At 44.2% G+C, this 22,102-nt stretch overlaps 1 protein-coding gene across 3 annotated transcripts in view; it reads right to left on the reverse strand.

Annotated features, from left to right (window-relative positions):
• The window catches only part of LOC109931680 (serpin B6-like), a 44,521-nt gene that overhangs the window by 12,644 nt on the left and 9,775 nt on the right, over window positions 1-22,102 (reverse strand). Inside the window, exons 2-3 of one of the 3 annotated variants that reach the window (XM_048614899.1) lie at window positions 19,649-19,752; window positions 7,089-7,258 (exon numbers count right to left, since the gene is read on the reverse strand). In XM_048614899.1, the coding sequence (XP_048470856.1) occupies window positions 7,089-7,256 (168 nt within the window). In that variant the 5' untranslated portion in view covers window positions 7,257-7,258; window positions 19,649-19,752. Of the gene's footprint in view, window positions 1-7,088; window positions 7,259-17,107; window positions 17,247-17,334; window positions 17,484-19,648; window positions 19,753-22,102 lie in introns of those variants that run through there. The other 2 variants (XM_020530952.2, XM_020530951.2) reach the window with 2 other exon arrangements.

Below are 22,102 nucleotides of genomic sequence, written 5' to 3' on the forward strand. Positions count from 1 at the left end.
CCATCCCCGCCTCTTCGACCTGTTTGTTTCCTCTCCACCTATCCTCTCCTCTATCCCTCTTCTATCCGCCTCCCACTCTCTCCCTATTTATTTCAAAACCCCCTTCCCCTCCCCCTTTTCTGATGAAAGGTCTAGGCCCGAAACGTCAGCCTCTCTGCTCCTATGATGCTGCTTGGCCTGCTGTGTTCATCCAGCCCTGCACCTTGTTGTCTCGGATTCTCCAGCATCTGCAGTTCCTACTATCTTGGATAGACTGGGGTTGTTTTGCTTAGAGCAGAGGAAATTGAGAGGGGACATGATTGAGATGTATAAAATTATGGAGGGGCAAGGACAGAGCAGACAAGAAGAGACTTTTCCCCTTAATTAAGGGATCAATGACCCAGGGGTATTGATTTAAGGTAAGGGGCAGAAGGTTTTGAGGAAATGTGAGGAAAAAACTTTATCACCCACAGGACGGTGGGAATCTTTCTCACTGCCTGTAAGGGTGGTAGAGGCAGAAACCCTCATAATATTTATGTATTTAGATGTGCACTTGCCTTGCCAAGCATACTAGGGTATGGGCCAAGTGCTCAAAATGGGATTAGGATAGTTGGGTGGTTGTTTTTGATTGGCATGACGTGATGGGGCAAGGGGCCTTTTTACTATGCTGTAAAACTCTATGACCTCTCAGAGCTAATGGGAATACTGATATTCAGACTTGGAGTTGGACCAAATTATAAAGTATCTGGGCTGAGCTCATGTTGTGCTGGTATCCTGAATAAATCTCGGTGTTTCATTCTCACAGAGCAGTTCCCGGATAGACTGGATTGCAAGAGATTTGGGTTTTCATGATTACAACATTTGACAAGTTGAATCATCAAGTCCCACACAAAATGACAACCAAAATCTCGTGCAAAAATTCCACCAGCAAGACAACCTCACACTAAGCATGCAAATAGTGACTATCAAGGGTGATTAATCATCCACCTTGTTGACAGTTCCCATGCAAATTGCTGAAACACTTTTTGCAGACCCAGTTAGCTCACTAACCTGACTGACCTGGAATGCATATTGAAAATAGAATAAGCAAATTCTACGCAAACTGTCAGCCATCATCCTGTTTTCCAGGGCTGCCACATTCCCTTTCTCGACCCTGACACCTCTCCTTCTGCACTGTAACTTCTGACAATTCCCCAGTGCTACTACACCCTGCAGCACCACATTCCCCCAACTGCAACACTGGGACATTTTTTTTCCTATTCATTTTGGGATGTGGGCGTCGCTGGCTGGCCAGCATTTATTGCCCATCCCTAGTTGCCCTTGAGAAGGTAGTGACAAGCTGCTTCTTGAACCGCTGCAGTCCTCCTGCTGTAGGTTGACCCACAATGCCATTATGGAGGGAATTCCAGGATTTTGACCCAGTGACAGTGAGGGAACGGCGATATGTTTCCAAGTCAGGATGGTGAGTGGCTTGGAGGGGAACTTGGAGATGATGTTCCCATATGTCTGCTGCCCTTGTAATTCTGCCTGGAAGTGGTTGTGGGTTTGGAAGGTGCTGTCTGAGGATCTTTGGTGAATTTCTGCAATGCATCTTGTAGATAGTACACACTGCTGCTACTGAGCGTCGGTGGTGGAGGGAGTGAATGCTTGTAGATATAGTGCCAATCAAGCAGGTTGCTTGGTCCTGGATGGTGTCAAGCTTCTTGAGTGTTGTTCGGGCTGCACTCATCCAGGCAAGTGGGGAGTATTTCATCACACTCCTGACTTGTGCCTTGTAGATGGTGGACAGGCTTTGAGGAGTCAGGACGTTAGTTACTCGCTGCAGTATACCTAGCTTCTGGTCTGTTCCTGCAGCCACTCTGTTAATGTGGTGAGTCCAGTTGAGTTTCTGGTCAATGATAACCCCCAGGATATTGATAGTTGGGGATTCAGTGATGGTAACACCATTGAATGCCAAGGGACAGTGGTTAGATTGTCTCTTATTGGTGATGGTCATAGCCTGGCATTTGTGTGGCACAAATGTCACTTGCCACTTGTCAGTCCAAGCCTGGATATTGTCCAGATCTTGTTTCATTTGGACAGGGACTGCTTCAGTATCTGAGGAGTCACGAAAGGTGCTGAACATTCATCAACAAACATCCCCACTTCTGACTTTATGATAGGGGGAAGGTCATTGATGAAGCAGCTGAAGGTGGTTGGGCCGAGGACACCATCCTGAGGAACTCCTGCAGAGATGTCCTGGAGCTGAGATGATTGACCTCCAACAATCACGACCATCTTCCTATGTGTCAGATATGACTCCAACTTGACAAAACATGCACAATGTATTCATTTAGTGCTGTTCGCATGGGAAAACATCCCAAAGCATCACTCAGTAAACTGGGACAGAATGGATGAGCTAGAAGACTTCGTCAGCTCTGATTAGTCTGTCTGATGCTTGAATTGCAAACGGTCAACTTGAACTTGAGACTGCGATTGGGGAGAAGGCTATGGAATGAAGGAGGCCAAGGACAAGCAATTAACCAGACCACAAAGGACCACAGGTATCTCTCTCCATTGGAAGAAAAAAAGAGACGAACAACGGGTTATATACAGTGTCTGAGCAATGCTGGAAACATGGGGCCATATGAGGAGGCTGGTCTCTCTGATATATGGAGACTGAACATATGCGGTTGGCTTAATTCTGCATTTCACTATAGCCATGTAGCCCATTCAGTTAACTGTCCCCTGCCACAACCCTCAAACTCCGAAAGCACGTCCCCCAGTACTCCCAATGTTTATCGGGGTTGTAATAGAGCATGGATTCTATCCCCTCCATTCTCCATTGTGTGGCAATTTTTCCACATCCTTCCACTTTATCAGTGGCAGGGACATCCTGTCAGCTCTGCCACTTCTCCTGGATCCCAACAGCTTCCCCCTCAGCTGTCCAGAATACCGACAAAGCCCCAGGAGTTGACTCGGAAAATAAAAAACAAAATGGATGCTGGAGATCTGAAACAAAAGCAGAAATTGTTGGAAAAAACCCAGCAGGTCTGGCAGCATCTGTGGAGAGAGAAAGTAGAGTTAATGTTTCAGTTCTAAAGAAGGGTTACTGGACCTGAAACTATGCTTTCACTCCGCAGATGCTGCCAGACCTGCTGAGTTTCTCCAGCTATTTCTGCTTTTGTATGCGAGGGAACAACAGTTGGATAGACAAAGGAATGGATAATGGTGAGCCAGAGAGAAAGAAAAGCTGCCAGTGAGGACCATTAGTGGGTGAAAATGGCTGTGATGACAGGGCCTGGGGTTTGGGGACAGGTAAAGGACATGAAAGGTGGCATTCATGGCCTAAAATTTTAATAAAATTATAATAAAATTATTAGAAGCCATCCCTATACTCTACCTGCAGTGCTAATAAAACTGATACTTCTACTCTATAACAAAAACAGAAGTTGCTGGAAAAGCTCAGCGGGTCTGGCAGCATCTGTGAAGAAAATATCAGAGTTAATGTTTCAGGTCTGATGACCCTTCCTCAGAACTGGAAGGGTCACCAGACCTGAAACGTTAACTCTGATTTTTTCTTCATAGATGCTGCCAGACCTGCTGAGCTTTTCCAGCAACTTCTGTTTTTGTTCCTGATTTACAGCACCTGCAGTTCTTTCAGTTTTTATTTCTCCGTTGTATCTCTTCCATTGCCTCCCAGCAACCTTAGTCATACCCAGCAGGTCCCTCCCTATGGTTGCAGCTAAACCACATAACCTTCTCTCACAAAACTGTCAATCAACAGCCTCCTGCCCATAACACCATAAGATATAGGAGCAGAATTAGGCCATTCAGTCCATCGAGTAAAAAGGAGTTTGGCACGCTTGCCTTCATTGCTCAGTCCTTTGAGTATTGGAGTTGGGAAGTCATGTTGAAGTTATACAGGACATTGGTGAGACCTTTTCTGGAGTGCCGTGTGCAGTTCTGGTCACCCAGTTATGGGAAGGATATTATTAAACTGGAGAGGGTTCAGAAGAGATTTACCAGGATGTTGCCAGGTCTGGAAGCTTTGAGTTATAAGGAAAGACTGGATTGGCTGGGATTTTTTTCACTGGAGCTTAGGAGTTTGAGTGGCAACCTTATAGAAGTTTATAAAATAAGGAGGCATATAGATAGAGTTAATGGTAGGAGTCTTTTCCCCAGGATGGGGGATTTCATGACTAGTAGGCATATTTTTAAGATGAGAGGAAAGAGATTTAGATAAGACATGGAGCCAAATTTTTTACACAGGGGGTGGTTCATATGTGGTGTGAATTTCCTAAGGAAGTGGCGGATGTGGGTACAATTACAATGTTTAAAAAACATTTAGATAAGTACACGAATAAGAAAGTTTGGAGGGATATGGACCAGGAGCAGGCAGTGGGACTAGTTTAGTTTAGGATTATGGTCAGCATGGACTGGTTGGACCAAAGAGTCTGTTTCCGTGCTGTATGACTCTATGTGTTTGCTTCGCCACTTGATAATAGCTGACATGTTCCACAAGCCATTCTCCTGCCTTTTCCCCAAAATCTTTGATCCGCTTACTAATCAAGAACCTATCTGTGTTTTAAATACACTCAATGACTTAGCCTTTACAGCCCTCCATGGCAATGGGTTCCACACCAATATGCCCACATCATACCAATGTCCTATCTGGTACATGTTGCTAATCTTTCATCTTCCATTATAAAGGCAGCAGATTGATAGCTTACGGTACAAGGTTGCAAATTTTGGGAAGTTGGAGGACACCAGTGATGCTAAATGGACTGGTAGCTAATTTTCACCATGCCTAATCTCATTGAACAATGGTTAGGAACTTACAGAGATTCTGTTGAAAGTAGCAGAATGGATAGGTAAGATGATTAAGATGACATACGGGATATTTGTTTTTATTAACGAAGGCACTGGATGCAAAAGCGAGGAGGTTATGATGGAGCTCTGCAAGTCATTAGTTAAGACACAGCTGGGGTACTGTATGCAGTTCTGGTTGCCACAATATAGGAAGGACATGATAGAGTAGAGAGTACTCAGTAGAGAGAGTGGAGAAGAGATTCACCAAGATGTTGCCTGGACTGGAGCGATTCTGCTATGAAGAGAGTTTGGATAGGCTGGGGTTGTGTTCCTTAGAGCAGAGAATGCTGAGAGGGAGACCTGATTGGCATGTATAAAATTATAAGGGGTGTAGATAGGAAGAAACTTTTTCCCTTAGTACAGGATCAATAACTAGGGGGCACAGATTTAAGGCAAAGGAGCAGGAAGTTTCGATGGGATTTAAAGAAAAATTATTTTCACTCAGAGGGTAGTATCTGAAACTCACAGCATGGTAGAGGCGGGAACAATCATAACATTTAAGAAGTATTCAGATGAACACTTGAAGTGTCATTCAAAAGCTATGGGACAAGTGCTAGAAAATGGGACAGTTACAGACACAAAGGGGCCAAAGGACTTGTCTACTCTGTAAAACTCCACAATTCGTTCTTTAGTCTTTTGGTTCCATCTGCTTGGTCAAAATGATTTGACAATATTTTTCCAAGTCAGTGGGAAATAAAAACTCTTTGTGGTGGAAAAACTGCCACCAACTCCCGTACAAGGTCGTCACACATTGTAGGTATTATTCTTAGCTGTATTTAACAGAGTGGGACTTTCAAATCCCCAAGCGCTCAACAACGTGGTGAGAAATCGCATGTGACTGATACTTCTCGGTAAGTACCTGTTTTCTGAAAAGCCCCTTTTAACTGCAGCACTTTCATAGTGAGGATTATAATTTAAGGCCTTTTGGGGGGGGTGCAGTTTGGTGACTAATCCATTTGAGAAAGGGGTCCTTCAGTAAGAATGTAAGAATCACCGAACTAGAACTCCCTTTGAGTCCTCTCCAGCAATGTGTGCACAAAACAAAGCCACAATAGTTTCTGTTACAAACATGAATTCACAATTGAGAAAACCATTAAATTTACTTGCTTCCCTTTTAACAGATGAATCTTTATTTCCAACCGAAAAGATACACGTCAAAATGAAAAAGTACTGTGTGTCAAGAATACTTTCATAATTATTATAATAAAACAGACAGGCAGTCAGTGGTATATTTTACACAGATCCTGAAGCAGAAGTAAATGGCCCAGATAAAGCCAAATATTTGGCCATGTACTACACACAGAGTACATTCAGCCCAGTGAGACCACACAGATCCTCTGAACAGCATCCCACCCAGACCCAACCCCTTACCCTATCCTGTAACCTCGCACTTCCCCTGGCTAATCCACCTCGCCTGCACATCCCTGAACTGTGGGAGAAAACCGGAACACCCGGAGGAAACCCACGTAGACATGGGTGCGACACAGACACAGTCGCCCGAAGATGGAATCGAACCCAGGTCACTGGCACTATGAGGCAGCAGTGCTAACAACTGAGCCACCATGCCGCCCAAATGTGCAATGACAGACAGGTATAGCATCTCATGGCCATCCAGACTGTTTTTTACAGTCTTCATACCTTGCATATATCGCAATTCACATGGAGAAAAGGTGGCATAGTGGTGAAGTCATTAGCTTAGTAATGCAGAGGCCTTGATTGATACTCTGGGGTTTAAATCCTACCCCGGCAGCCGGTGAGATTTAAATTCATTTAATAAATATGGAATTGAAAGTGACGGTCACAAAATTCTGGTTGTCTGGTGCCCTTACCTGTACTGGCCTATGTTAGATCCTAGATCCACAGCAATGTGTTGACTCTTAACTGCCCTCTGAAATGGCCCTAGCAAGCCACTCAGGCCAAGAGAAATTAGGGACAAGGAACAAATGCTGAACTTGTCAGCATCACAAAGAATAAAACAAAACCTGTTCCCCAGCCCAAATGATCTCCTGAGGAAAGCCCTAAAAAAGCCCAGGCCAATGCAGGAGGTTAGGGAAATTCCTGTTCCATGTACATGTTGAAACTGATTGCCCTGCAGTACCTATCCTTTCTGTATACTCAGGTCATTAAGAAGTACTGGGAGGGATTGCATGATAAACAGAAGGTAGAGATGGACAGACAAAGGGAAAACGTTGCTACAGGAGTCAAACACCGAATTGCATGAGCTATCTGGACCATCAGAGACCATCCATTACACCTACCTTAGCCATCTGCTTGTTGGTGTTGCCTTTAGCACCAAGGAACACCATAGCCAGAGCTGTTGATATACTTAATGGAGAAAAGAAAATATTCTCAGTTCTTGTCTCTTCACAGAGCTTCAGGTAGAGGTCAAGCGCAAAGCAATTATTTGCATCAGTCAGAATATCCATCACTAGAAAGGAAGAGAAAATAATAATAATTTATATCAAACTGGTCAGCACATCTATGCTCACTCAAACTAGGAGCTGGATTTTACAGCAGCCCAATGACGGTGATGGAGGTAGGGCAGGGCTCTACGAAATACCATCTGTGGCGTTCCCAAGACCTTTCCACCCACCCCCAAACTATTTCTCACTTTACGGTGGGTGGAAGTGATGTCAGGGAGCCTGCCCATGGTTCAGAGGCTTCAGTCCACTTCAGTTTGACCCGGGCCGGAGCAGAGAGGTAGCATGGCAGCTTTCGTTGTGTGGGCATCTGTCAGGGTAAGAAGGGGAGGCTGAACTCCTTTGGAGGTTGGGGGTGGTCATCACCTGTACCCATTGGGTTCTCCCCACCAACTCCCTGCTACGCCAATCATACACTCTCACTCTCCCACAATCCCCTAGGGGTGCCATCAGGACATGGTCAGCAAGGCAAGCAATCTAAAACTAGTGTCTATGGCTGCCCATCAAGTTAGAATAGATTGCCAACCACTCACCCTTCCTTAACATTAACATGGCCCATGTCCTAATTTCAGTGCAGGTGGGTACCATGGGCACATCACCCTTTTCATGCCCCAAAGCGCCAACAGAACTAGAGCTCGCTTGCACCTTAAAATCCTGATTTCAAAGTGGAAAGGAATACGAGCAGGAGGAAGACTGTACGGCACATCAAACTTACAGCATAGAAAGAATAGTGCTGTCGAAGACTGTTAGCATTTGAAAGGGTTAATTGACGTCACAAGATGAGCCATAAGACCATAAGATATAGGAGCAGGAATTAGGCCATTCAGCCCATCGAGTCTGCTCTGCCATTCAATCATGGCTGATAAGTTCCTCAACCCCATTCTCCTGCTTTCTCCCCGTAACCCTTGATCTCCTTGATAATCAAGAACCTATCTATCTCCGTCTTGATTATACTCAATGACCTGGCCTCCACAGCCTTCTGTGGCAGTGAATTCCATAGATTCACCACTCTCTGGCTGAAGAAGTTTCTCCTTATCTCCGTTCTAAAAAGTCTTCCCTTTACTCTAAGGCTGTGCCATCGGATCCTAGACTCTCCTACCAATGGAAGCATTTTCCCAACATTTTGTCCAGGCCATTCAGTATTCTGTAAGTTTCAATTAGATCCCGTCTCATCCTTCTAAACTCCAATGAGTATAGTCCCAGTGTCCTCAAACATTCCTCATGTGTTAAGCTTTCCATTCCTGGGACCATTCTCGTGAGCCTCCTCTGAACCCTCTCCAGGGCCAGTACATCTTTCCTGAGATATGGGGCCCAAAACTGCACACAATACTCCAAATGTGGCCTGACCAGAGCCTTATAAAGCCTCAGAAGTACATTCCTGCTTTTATATTCAATTCCTCTGAAAATAAATGCCAACATTGCATTTGCCTTCCTGACTACTGACTGAACATGCAAGTTTACCTTGACAAAATCCTGGACTAGAACTCCCAAGTCTCTTTGCACTTCAAACTTCTGAATTTTCTCCCCATTTCGAAAATAATCCATGCTTTTATTCTTCTTACCAAAGTGCATGACCTCACACTTTCCCACGTTGTACTCCATCTGCCACTTCTTTGCCCACTCTCCTAACCTGTCCAAATCCTTCTGAAGCCTTGTCACCTCCTCAATACTACCTGTCCCTCCCCCTATCTTTATATAGTCTGCAAACTTAGCCAGAATACCCACAATTCCTTCATCTAGATCATTAATATACGAAGTGAAAAGTTGTGGTCCCAGCACTGACCCTTGTGAAACACCACTTGTCACCAGCTGCCATCCTGAGAAAGACCCCTTTATCACCGCTCATCCTCGGAGGAATAAACTGGTTCTAAGTCTTACATGAGTTGTAGGTGTGTTCACCAGAATGTGTATAAGCATCAGTGACTATTCTGAGTGTTTAATGCATGTGACTAAAGTCATACTCTTAAATTGAATCTGACATCCTGCAAGAAAACACCACATATCTCAGGTGTACTGTAACTAGTGATTTATTAATATGACATACACCTATTTCCTGTTCATCGACTTATGTTCTGGCTAAAACATTGTATGGGTATCCTTCCTCACATGGTCACCTAGACTCTCGCCAACAAGAAGGATTGATGGCAGTGAATCTATACAAGACACTATAAAGATGACAGCACTTGGACCTAACATTGTAAAAAATAGCAAATCATTTTGGTTAACAAGCGAAACCGTGTTTGCAGGTTAAGACTTATCAAAGAAGTCTACAGATAATTATATGGTTATGCAACCTCAAGTGGTTTCTCCATGTCAGTTCATCACATTGCCCACATAACTGTGTCATTGCTTTAGCTGAGGAGGGTCAGCAACAACTCTGGTCACAACTGATAAGTTCCCATCCACAGATGCTTTCGCTCAAGGTTGGATGCTTTTTTTTAAGGTAGCAGATCGTTTCATTCTGAAACCTGCCTCTCCGTTGACTCAGCTCTGAAAATGCTTCCTCACGGCCATAACAAGGCACTTGTGCGACAATGTGTAGATTCAGTTGGTGGGATTTTGGTAACAATCGGGATGCGCTGCCTCTTGAACTGCCTTTTGGCAAGTCCAGTGCTCCTAAAGTCCTCGCCATACTATTTCCGAGCACGAAACCACTGAACCCCAGTTGGGTGGGACTGCCTGCCTGGGCCATTTTTATCTGTTCCCACTGATTCACACTCGCAAACCCTAGTGGCACCATTGGATTTGCCAACTCAGCGCGGCTTACACTGAGTGGCATCTCTTTATACATCCAGCGTTTCCCAAATAGAAACTCATTGCATTCAGGACACTCGTGGTGTTTTGGACAAAGGAAACTGTGTTAAATAATGGACAAAGAGGCTTATTTTCGTAGCAACAAAAATGGATGAATAATTGTTAAAATGTTGTAGTTTCTGAACTTCGCCCTTTCAGTGAGTCCCTGCTAAAGCTGGTTGTTATAATACAGGATGCCCAACTCACTTCAGCATTCAGCAAAAAGCACTTCCCATAACATAAGGTCACCCTGTCACCAAATTGGGAGCTGCTCAATGACTCGAGGCAGGTTCACCATGGCCTCCTCCTGTGCTGCTAACCCTGCATCCCTGAGCTCTCAGAGCCGATTAAATAGGATGGATGTCCTAAAACCCCTAAAAGATACTGGTCCCTCTCAAAAGAGGAGTAGGACTAAGCTATCCTCTGTCAATGATGGCATCATGAGTGATATAGCTGTGGAGATTGTGTAGAACTACCACAAAGTATCTGCTGTAGGCTTTTCCTTAAGATACCACAACACTCCTTTCTGCAGCTACTGTAGCCTTGCTTGAAGAATTATCCAGTGCAATAGTGGACTCTGTTCACCATCCTCAACAACAAATTGGGAGCTCAACTCATAAACTCCTGGAGCTCCAACCATTTGAGGTCTAATCACTTTGTGTCACAGCAAATGTACAAATGCTAATCCCCAGTGTGTCACTATTTTCAAAAGTAACTCACACAACCAGATGGGGAAATCAGTTTGGGAAACTTGGACTGTACATCATAATTTTTTATTTTGATTTCAAGCCACAGGTTACTCACAAGAATAAATGCTAAGGTTCTAGCATTTCAGAAAATAAAGATATCTTTCAAAAACAAGATCTGGACAACATCCAAGCTTGGGCTGATAAGTGGCAAGTAACATTTGCACCACACACACACCAGGCAACGACCGTTAATAAGAGACAATCTAACCGCTGCCCCTTGCCATTCAATGTGTTGACCATCACTGAATTCCCCCAATATCAACATCCTAGAGGTTACCATTGACCAAAAATTCAATTGGATTTTCCACATAAACACAGCAGCTACAACAGCAGGTCAGAAGCTAGGAATACTGCAGCGAGTAAATCACCTCTTGACTCCTTAATGCCTGTCCATCACCTACAAGGCACAAGTCAGGAGTGTGATGGAATACTCCCCACTTGCCTGGATGGGTGCAGCTCCAACAACACTCAAGCAGCTTGACACCACTCAGCTTGCTTCATTGGCACCACATGCACAAATATCCATTCCCTCCACCACCGATAATCAGCAATGTGTACTTTCTACAAGATACACTGCAGAAATTCAACAAGAATCCTTGGACAGCACCTTCCAAGCCCATGACCACTTCCAGCTAGAAGGACAAGGGCAGGAGATCCATGGGAACACTGGTACCTGCATGTTCCCCTCCAATCCACTCACCACCCTGACTTGGAAATATAATCGCTGTTGCTTCACTATTGCTGGAGCAATTTCTTCCCCAACAGCACTGTGTGTCAAACCACAGCAGGTGGACTGCAGCAGTTCAAGAAGGCAGCTCACCACCACCTTCTCAAGGGCAACTAGGGATGGGCAATAAATGTTGGCCCAGCCAGCAACGCCCACATTCCACAAATGAATTAAAAAAAAACAATTATCAGTTCACCAGGGCGTGCAATGCTTCATGCGGTTGAAGGCAAAAAATAAAATGCTGCCAGGCATTCAAATGAAAAGATAAGCCTTCACGAAATCACATCAAAAACAACAAGGAAACAGAGAAATCGTACAGCAATCTTGGTCTAATACTTCAAAGGCAAATGGAAATCATTTGGGGAAACCAGATCAGATCTACACTAAAGCATGACTGGTTTAAAAATTAAAAATGGAGTGAGGTCAATGTACAGTCTGGAAAAATGAGATAGGAGGACAGGTTGTGGGTGAAGGGATCCATCTGTTTTCATCTCAAGGGAAACCGAGTGACACACACAACAAACTTCCAACTGTCCATCTATAGTGCCGAGCAAAGGTGGGTGACTAGGCTGAAACAACAGACAACATTGCGATGGGACTGTCATGGAATTCGATGGAGCATGATGCTGTACTCCTGAGAAACCAACATCCACCAGAAGAATCAAGTGTCTTTTTTGTCTGGGGTGATTGCTCTGCTGTCTTGACAATGATTCTAATGCTTGATGCTGTCTTCATGCTTGTGTGAGTTGGTTTAATATGTGCAATGGTAAGAAATCAATGGTAAGTTTGATTAATGAACGTACAGACTAACTGGCCAGGTATCTATCCCTAGAGCAGCCGTATTCCCGTAGTGTTTAGAGCAGGATCATACCAGTCGAGTGGCCAATAAACCACTTTGAAAAATGAGTGTGTTTGTAGCTGGCCAGCTTTCTACGGGAGGAATAAAAGAGCCATGTGCCCTAGATCAGCCTAGCCCTGTGGAACTGAAGCACTCAGTATTCCTGAGAAAAACAGGAAAGTGGTAACCAATTTCTACAAGGGGAAAACATCTCAAAAATGTATGTTCAATGGCATCTCATTTTCAAAGTCTTTCTATTTCGACAGAGACCTATCAAACTGTGAATCAGAAGAGGTCACAGGAAAGAGATAAATCAGCTTTATCATTCTGATAGCCCAGCACTATGAGCAATCATGTGACCTTCCCTTATTAAATGCCAAATTTTGCTCCCGGGAGCTGTTAGATGTTGCCTTGTAAAGAAAGTTTTAAATGTTGTTCTGCAATTTTGAAACACTAAGTTCTTGCAGCAACATCTTCTATATTATAAATAACATGGATGTGCTCAGAGTTAAACATAGTTTGGTAAGTAGTTAGCCACAACCAGCAAAGGAAAATTGAACACACTCTGTTAGCGCCGTTTCTGACCGCGTTGTATTTCATTTTTAACACAGAGTGGAACCCCAACCTGTAACACACATGTACACACATACAGAGGTAAGACACTTCACTAACATTTAAGATGTTCCTATCACAATTGGTAGCCAGATTCAAAATTAGTTAGGCTCCATGGCTTTATCAGGGAGTCACGCAACAGAGCTATGAAAGGAAGGAGCATGCAGCCTGCTCCCAAGGTAATGCGCCTCTCTCAGCACATCTTGAGGGTGAAAGAAGAACAGCAGTGCTCCTCCTAGACCACTGGAGATAGCTCAGAATCTCATCCTCATGGCAAGCCTGATCTCCAGTCTCCATTGCTGATCACTAACCCTCGGAGTTGGCTCCAGCCACGGGGCACCTACTCCCAACCACAGTCCGACCCCAACCCCAACGACTAATCGATTCCCACCTACTAGTCTCTCTGGAAATGGCAGGAACACTGCTGAAACTGTACTCCTCAGTTTATCTCACCATCCCTCTGTGACCTCCCTGTCCTCAAGGTTGTACACTGTTTCACTGCAGCACTAAGCAAACTCAAAGAACAGTATAAGGCATTTTCTAACGTTCTTCTCGCAACTTCCCAATCTAATGATGCCTGGAGCAGATGAAGCATGTGATTACATTCCCTTTCTGTAGATTGTTTCCCCCTCCCCTATTGCAGCAACCCCCCCCCGACCCACCCCATCTCCCCATCACAGCTCCCCCTCCCATTACAGGTGCCTCTCCCATCCAGCACAGACCCTTCTCCATTCACAGTCTCTCTTTCTCTCCCATAAAGCTCCCGTCCAGTTCTGGTCACCCTATTACAGGAAGGATATTATTAAGCTGGACAGGGTTCAGAAGAGATTTACCAGGACGTTGCCAGGTATGGAAGGTTTGCGTTATAAGGAGAGGCTGGATAGGCTGTGATTTTTTTTCACTGGAGCATAGGAGATTGCGGGCTGACCTTATAGAGATTTATGAAATCATGAGTGGCACAGATAGGGTTAATGGTAGGTGTCTTTTCCCTAGGATGGGGGAATTTCAAGACTAGGAAGCATATTTTTAAGTTGAGAGGAGAGAGATTTAATAAAGACATAAGAGGCAATTTTTTTTTACACAGATTGTGGTTTGCGTATGGAATGAACTTCCTGAAGAAATGGTGGATGTGGGCAAAGTTACAATGTTTAGAAGACAATTAGATAAGTACGTGACTAGGAAAGGTTTGGAGGGATGTGGACCAAGCTCAGGCAGGTGGGATTAGTTTGGGATTATGGTCGGCATGGACTGGTTGTACCGAAGGGTGTTTCCATGCTGTATGACTCTATAACGCCTCTCTCCCCGATCACAGCCCCTCTCTTCTCCAACCCTGGCCCTGTTTCCCACATTACTGCCCCTCTTTCCCACATAACCATACCAAGCCTCAGGCCTCACTCCCTCACGTTAGTTAGTTATTGTGCTTACTTGATCACCACAATGTTTAGTGTTGGTGCAGAAGCCCTGTTTAAACATGTTTCCGCTGGTTCCAGGATACAGGCATGTGGTTTTTTGAAACAGTCTGTGTGTATGTATGTGTGTGTGGTATTAACAAACACAGCCTTGATAATTAGCTTAGTTGGCCACATTATGAAAGTGCCTTCCTTGTCTTTCAGAACCTGCAGTGGGTCTTGAAACCAGAGCTCAAACACAGGAACACGACCCATTGCATCGAGACCACCCTCTACAGCAGGGCTCCGGACACCCAAGTGGGGTCACAAGCTGAAAGTTCAGGGTGGGGGCAGGGAGCTCTGAGGCAGCCATGGTTGCCATGGAGCTCTGACCACATTATAACAGCTGCACTCCCTCTCTAACATGCCTCAATGGTCCTGCCTCCACATCTCCATCAATTCTCAGAAAGAACACAGGAACTAGGAGCAGTGGTAGGCCTTTCAGCCCCTTGGGCCTACTCTGCCATCCAATATGATCATGGCAGATCTCATCTCAGCCTCAACTCCACCTTTCCATCCACTCTCCATAACCCTTCAACCTTTTATGAATTAAAAATCTGCCTATCTCCTCCTCAAATTTACTCAATGTCCCACACTCTGGAGTCGTGAATTCTAGATTCGCGACCCTTTGCAAGAAGTAACTTCTCATCTTTGTTTTAAACCCCCTTTATCCGAAAACTGCGAGCTCTTGTTTTATATTGTCCCATATGAGGAAGCATCCTTTCTATGCTAACTTTGTCAATCTCTTTAAGAATCTTATAAACCACAATTAGACCTCTCACTCTTCTAGACTCCAGAGTATAGGCCTTAGCTACTCAATCTCTCGGCATAAGACAGACCCCATATCTGTGGATTCAGTCTAGTGAACCTCCTCTGAACTGCCTCCAATGCAACTTCATCCCTCCTCAAGAAAGGGGACCAAAATTGTATGCAATACTCCAGGTGCAGTCTTATGGATGCCTTGCACAGTTACAGCAGCACTTCCTTACTTTTATACCCTATTCCTTTAACAATAAATACAAAAATTCCATTTCACTTCCTTATCACATGCTTTACTTACGTACTTGTTTTCTGTGATTCATGCACAAGGACACCCAGATCCCTCTGCACCAAAGCAACTCTGAAGTTTTTCTCCATTCAGACAATAAATGTCTTTCTATTCCTCTGAGCAAAATGGACAACTTCACACTCATCCACTTTAAACTGTATCTCATAGGTCTCTCTCCCCCGACTGCTCTCACAGATCACTGTGTTGTCACTTTTCATTGAGAAGTCATGACAATTTTCAAGCCTCCAAATAGGGTCACAATAGAAAAACGTTCAGGAAGCAATGATTTCTATCCTTCCAGCTTCATTTAAACAACATTAAATCTTAACCATTCACATTTTCTGTTGGATATTTAATACCTCCTTAGCATGTATGTCCCTTATCCATAACTGATTGTCACTTTCTGTACCCTTGCCTTCATCTCTTCTGCCTATAAATCATTCCTTTTACACTCTCTTACATTTACCCTTCCAACCATCTCTCCTGGTGTCCTTCCCCTGCCAAACTCTGTATTTGCTTAGAACCGATTCATCTTAAACAGCTCCCAGCCTTGATAAAGTGTCCTTAACCTGGAACCCTAACTCTCTTTTATTCTGTCTGCATGACAGTTCCTGACCCGCTGAGTATTTCAAACACTTCCAGTTTTTATTTCAGCTTTCCTGCAGCTCTCCAGCATTTGCTTTAACAAATTCACCAGCCTGCTTACAAAGCTTTCTACAAGCACAGACACGGGCATTAGGGACTACCCACAATGTGGAACTAGTGGTGAACAAAGTGGATTTGTAAAGTGCTGCCGCTGCCAATCTCCATCCCCAGAGGTTTTTAAATTGCGGCTGAAAGGGAGATGGTGATTGTCTGTGACTGATGCTGCAGACACAGTCAGAGTTTTTGCGGATTTGCCTGTTTGTTCTGAGATCCCTGTCCTCACTGAGCTCATACCCAGGCAGACAGGCAGGAAACCCACACTTGTTCATTTCCTAACAGTCTGGAAGTGACTATCTTGCAGGAAAATGGGATCAATTGAGGGGAAAAGATAAACAAGGATTGTGTGAGAACATAGCAGATGATGGAAGCTAATACTCATTCTTTCCAGGGATACGGATATCACAGGCTAAGGCAACATTTATTGACCATTCTTAATTGCCATTGAGGCAGGTTGGTGAGCTGCCAAGAGGGGGAAGAAATGAATGAAAAACAATAATTGGAGCTTCGTTTTTTGAGGTATACAAGTTAGGTCAGACCAGTACGTGTTATATTCCATTTTTACTGCTTTTCTTTCCCTTTTTCCGTGCTGACAGGGAGGGAGAATGAGGTTTTCAACCAGGCAACAGTTTAGTTACACATCAGGATGATGTGTAGCTTCGAAATGGCGTCTTTCCCGTCTACTTGCCCTTTCAGATGATAAAAGGTGTAGGCTTAGAAGGTTCTATCGACGAGGCTTGGCTCAAGGTTAAGTAAATCCCTATATAGGCTCAGCATCGAAAGTGTGTGCAATTGGAAAAGGACACGGGCAGCCACGGGAGAGGGGAACAAAAAAAAAGCTCCAACAATCTGCACATCAGAATCCAGTTAAATGCAGGATGAGATAGCACAGCAGCTGTTTCGACAACAGTCAGAGCAAATAAACACCCACAGGAATTACCTTTTCTGCAAAACCGTTTCAATTCAGCTTCCTCTCCTACAGTTTGTATTCAGTAAAACATGGTTCCGGAGAGTTAACTCGTCTGAAACAATCGATGTGATTAAGCAGAGCCATGGAAAATGTCTACTCCGTGAATGAAAATGAGATAACCTTCGAGCTTCGCTGCTCAGCTATAAATGCAAACGGAGGACACTAACCAGACGATTAAAACAAAAACCTCCACCTACCGTAGTCTGGCGCTGCTCAGAGTCTAAGGTCTCCCTTTCTCTCGTGCATCCCCTGAATCAAATCGAAAGTGCAACTTGGAAAAATCAAAACCAAAGGCCTTCCCATTACCAAGGGATCAGTGTATGAGTAAAATAAATATTTTTGCAGTGGTCCTAATTTTACTTTCTTTACGGTAATATTTTTGTTGCCAGGCTACTGAGGGAGATGGGTTCAAGGGTGGGTCACATTTGAAATAATTGAATCGTGGAATAGTTTTGACAGGATGAATGCCCCACTCCCCTTCCAAGGTTTCAAACAAGCAGATTGAGTTTCTTTTGCAAAAATCCAGTAGTAATTTATTCACACAATTTACAAATCTACAGATTAGGAAAAGTAGCAGCATTGTGGGTCAACCTACAGCACATGGGCTGCAGTGGTTCGAGTAGGCAGCTCACCACCCCCTTCTTAAAGGCAAGTAGGGACGGTCAATAAATGCTGGTCTAGCCAGTCACACCCTCATCCTGTAAAGAAATATAGTATTAACTGGGAAGAGTGCACCAAGAATCAGACCCCATTGTTTCACAAATTGTTAATGTACAAATGTAAAATAAATCTCAATGCAACTACTAAAACTCAATTTACCTGACCTACTGCAAGCCAGAACAAAGGTAAATGACACCAGATTCCTTCAGTAATTGTAAAAATAACTACTTTATTGTAAGACACGTACCTTTAACAGGAACAGTGAAAACGAAACTTTAACAATAACTTTTTGAAATCTGAAATTCACATAGTATTGAGGAAGCAGGGAGGCTGCAGAAGGATTTAGACAGGTTAGGAGAGTGGGCAAAGAAGTGACAGATGGAATACAACATGGGAAAGTGTGAGGTCATGCATTTTGGTAGGAAGTATAGACTCATAGACTATTTTCTAAATGGGGAGAAAATTCAGAATTCTGAAGTGCAAAGGGACTTGGGAGTCCTCGTCCAGGATTGTCTTAAAGTAAACTAGCAGGTTGAGTCAGTAAGTTAGGAAGGCAAATACAATGTTGGGGTTTACTTCTGTTTTAAACTGAGGCAAGACAAATAAAAATCACAGTGGGTGTTATGAATTAGCTTCTCGAGCCAGCAGTACCTTGAAACCCTTGCCTTACAGAAGGAAGAAAATTGTTCTTGAAAACGCAAAGTACTGTATCAGAACCAAAGGAGAAATGAGCAGAATTTTTCAATGCACTTCTTCAATGTTGGTGTGAACAGATTTGCTAGTAATTTTCAATAGGGTGTTGAGTAGACATTAAAAAGGAAATGTTGCAGGGTTATGAGGCAAGAGGAAAGGAAGGGGGACTAATTAGATGATTGGTGCGATGTGCCAAATGGTGTCCATTTATACAGTATGAATCTTCGAAATAGCACTACTCCAGAGTTCTCTTTTGTAAGCATTGGAATGTGTAGAGAGTGTAGGATTTTATTTGCTTCTTAACTCGAGCTGTGGTGAGCCTTATCACTAAGTGGAAGGATAGTATGGGCTACGTCCAATGTACAAGACCCGTTATGTTTCCTTGTGACTAACTGGTTATTTCTTCATAGATGGTAGTGATTGCTGAGGCTGAGTGGGATCACTGCGTCAGCATTAACCACAGGGCTGATGAGAGCTGCTGTCAGCAAAATCTTACTGTCATTGGTACAACCACTATCTTACATAAACGGGAAAGGATGCCTTAGAGTGATCCTCGAGCTGTCATCAGCCCCCCTCCCCTTTGGTGGCAGGATGTGGGGGGGGAGGGGGTGTGGGGGGTGGGTGGTGTGGGGTGTTCATGTAACAGTCTGAAAATGCTCCAGCTTTGTAGTTTATAACTTCATTTGATCCTAAGGTCCGGTTCTGTTGTTTAAACTTCTGCTATTTATTTTGTTTCTTGAAAAATGCACATGACTTTTCTCATTTTTTGATGTGTTGTCATAAAGTTGGGATCTGTCAGTGAAGGCAGAATCTTCTCTCACCGTCCTCTGTTCCATTCAGCTTTTCATCATTTGCCTATTTGTTTGCCTGATGTCTCTGCATTGGTCCCCCAATTTTGGTCTGCTCGAAGATTACCCACCTTCCAGTAATTGAGAGCAGTCCCAATTGCTGGGTTAGAGTGCTGAGTATCTGATCTGGTGGCTTTCATCACTGTGACAGTTTACCAGCCAGCTGTCTAGCACAGTCAAGGGTAAATATGGGCCTGGGTCTCATGGCATTCTCATTATGATTGGGCTTTGGGGAGCAGGTTGAGAGTAAAGTGTAGTGAGGTGTACAATACAAATGTTAAATGAGGTAGCTTGTGTGATAATACTGTACCTTTAAGATGTGCTCTGCTCTGTTTCTTGTGCAGTGGGTGTTGTCACAGTGGTCCTCAACTATCTCCTTCAAACAGGCAGTTGGTAAACACCTTTGACTTCTCTCTAAGGGTATTTTTTCAAAGTAAGAGAAAAGAATCATGAGTGGGTGGCGTCAGGCTCACACAGACTCAAACAAAAACTTTAGTCTTGCTTCCAGTGAGTTGAGTGGGTATTTTGCTGGCTGCTGGAGCTGAAAGCATGAGTTCTCTGCTGCTAGAGCGAAGTCTTAGACAGAGAGGCTTCCTCTTAAGCATCAAACGGAGCAGATTGTTTCTTTCTACCGGACTGGAGAGAGACAGCACGTGAGAATAATAACTCTGATGCTGAATTACCTTTGTCGAGTGTGTGTGTCTGGGATGCTGCCTACATTGGAGCAGTTGATCACTAATGGTTAATTAACACATTATTTTGTGAAGTATTTCCATTGAGTAAAGTTATGCAAGTTCTTTTTTTTTGTATTTAACTGCGTTGTAAGAATAAAGTGTGTTTTGATTGTAGATTAGTGGTTGACCAATCCAATCATATCTGGAACACAGCACCTTACATTTGCCTTTTCAAAAAAAATATAAAAGTTAGTGTCTAGGCTATCTACATAACACACTTTGGGAGGTCTGGTATAGTCCATAGTGCTTGATTCAGTTGCCTTGGAGGCAAGGCAACATTCAGCTAGTGTGTTAGTCAAACTCAGTGTTATAGTTCAATTATTTGAGATAGTCAAGGTCTTTTCCTCAGCTTAGGGGAGCCCAAAACTAGAGGGAATAGATTTAAGGTGAGAGGGGCAAGATATAAAAGGGACCCAAGGGGCAACTTTTTCACGCAGTGGATGGTGCATGTGTGGAATGAGATGCCAGAGGAAGGGGTGGAGGCTGGTACAATTATAACATTTAAAAGGCATCTGGATGGATACATGAATAGGAAGGGTTTAGAGGGATATGGGCCAATTGCTGGCAAATGGGGCTAGATTAATTTAGGATATCTGGACAAGTTGGACTGAAGGGACTGTTTCCATGCTGTATATCTCTACGACTCTACTTCTGGGGCTAGCTACTTAATGCATCTTTGAGAGGGACCTGGGCCATTTAATCTTGATTTTGGCAGACAAAGGAATACTTCAGGGGCGTTTCCTTGGGCTGTATTTTGAATAGTTGCTAAAGGAAAACCTGAAGCGAAATCTGTGGACACTAACAAATAAATCAAAACAACCAAAGAACTGTGGATGCTGGAAATCAGAAACAAAACCAAAAATCGCTGGAAAATCTCAGCAAGTGTGGCAGCATCTGCGGAGAGAAAGCAGGGTTAATATTTCGGGTCCAGTGACCCTCCTTTATAACTCAATGAATCATTTGTCAAGTACTGAGCAAATTTTATCTGGGAGCTTCCTGAATTGTCAGGAAGAATTATAGGAAGCTAAATACTCCATTGCTCAGTGTGTAAAACCAGTCTGCTGTTGAGTCAAAAGATTTGTTAGAATCCTCCAGGTGTAATTACCAATTTGTAGTCAGCTGAACCTTAACTAGAGGACTTTGGCTGTGAAATCCTTTTAGTATATCGTGAAGTCATGGAAGATGCGATAGAGATGCAAGTTCTTAAATGGGGCTGGGGGGGTGTTATTGGAGGCTCTGTTGGGCTTAAAAGCAGACAAATCCCCTGGCCCAGATGAATTGTATCCTGGGCTGCTGTGGGAGGCGAGGCAGGAAATATTTATATTAGCCTCGGACGACTGTCTTTGAGGAGTTTGCACATTCTCCCTGTCTCTGTGACAACAAGGTGCAGGGCTGGATGAACACAGCAGGCCAAGCAGCATCATAGGAGCAGAGAGGCTGACGTTTCGGGCCTAGACCCTTCATCAGAAAAGGGGGAGGGGAAGGGGGTTCTGAAATAAATAGGGAGAGAGTGGGAGGCGGATAGAAGAGGGATAGAGGAGAGGATAGGTGGAGAGGAAACAAACAGGTCGAAGAGGCGGGGATGGGGTCAGTAAAGGTGAGTGTAGGTGGGGAGTTAGGGAGGGGATAGGTCAGTCCAGGGAGGACGGACTGGTCAAGGGGGCAGCATGAGGTTAGTCGGCAGGAGATGGAGGTGCGGCTTGAGGTGGGAGGAGGGGATAGGTGGGAGGAAGAACAGGTTAGGGAGGCAGGGACGAGCTGGACTGGTTTTGGGATGCGGTAGGGGGAGGGGAGATTTTGAAGCTTGTGAAATCCACATTGATACCATTGGGCTGCAGGGTTCCCAAGCGGAATATGAGTTGCTGTTCCTGCAACCTTCGGGTGGCATCGTTGTGGCACTGCAGGAGGCCCAGGATGGACATGTCGTCTGAGGAATGGGAGGGGGAGTTGAAATGGTTCGCGACTGGGAGGTGCAGTTGTTTGTTGCGAACCGAGCGTAGGTGTTCTGCAAAGCGGTCCCCGAGTCTCCG

Source organism: Rhincodon typus, chromosome 2 (genome assembly GCF_021869965.1).
Source record: "Rhincodon typus isolate 14 chromosome 2, sRhiTyp1.1, whole genome shotgun sequence".
Lineage (NCBI taxonomy): Eukaryota > Metazoa > Chordata > Chondrichthyes > Orectolobiformes > Rhincodontidae > Rhincodon > Rhincodon typus.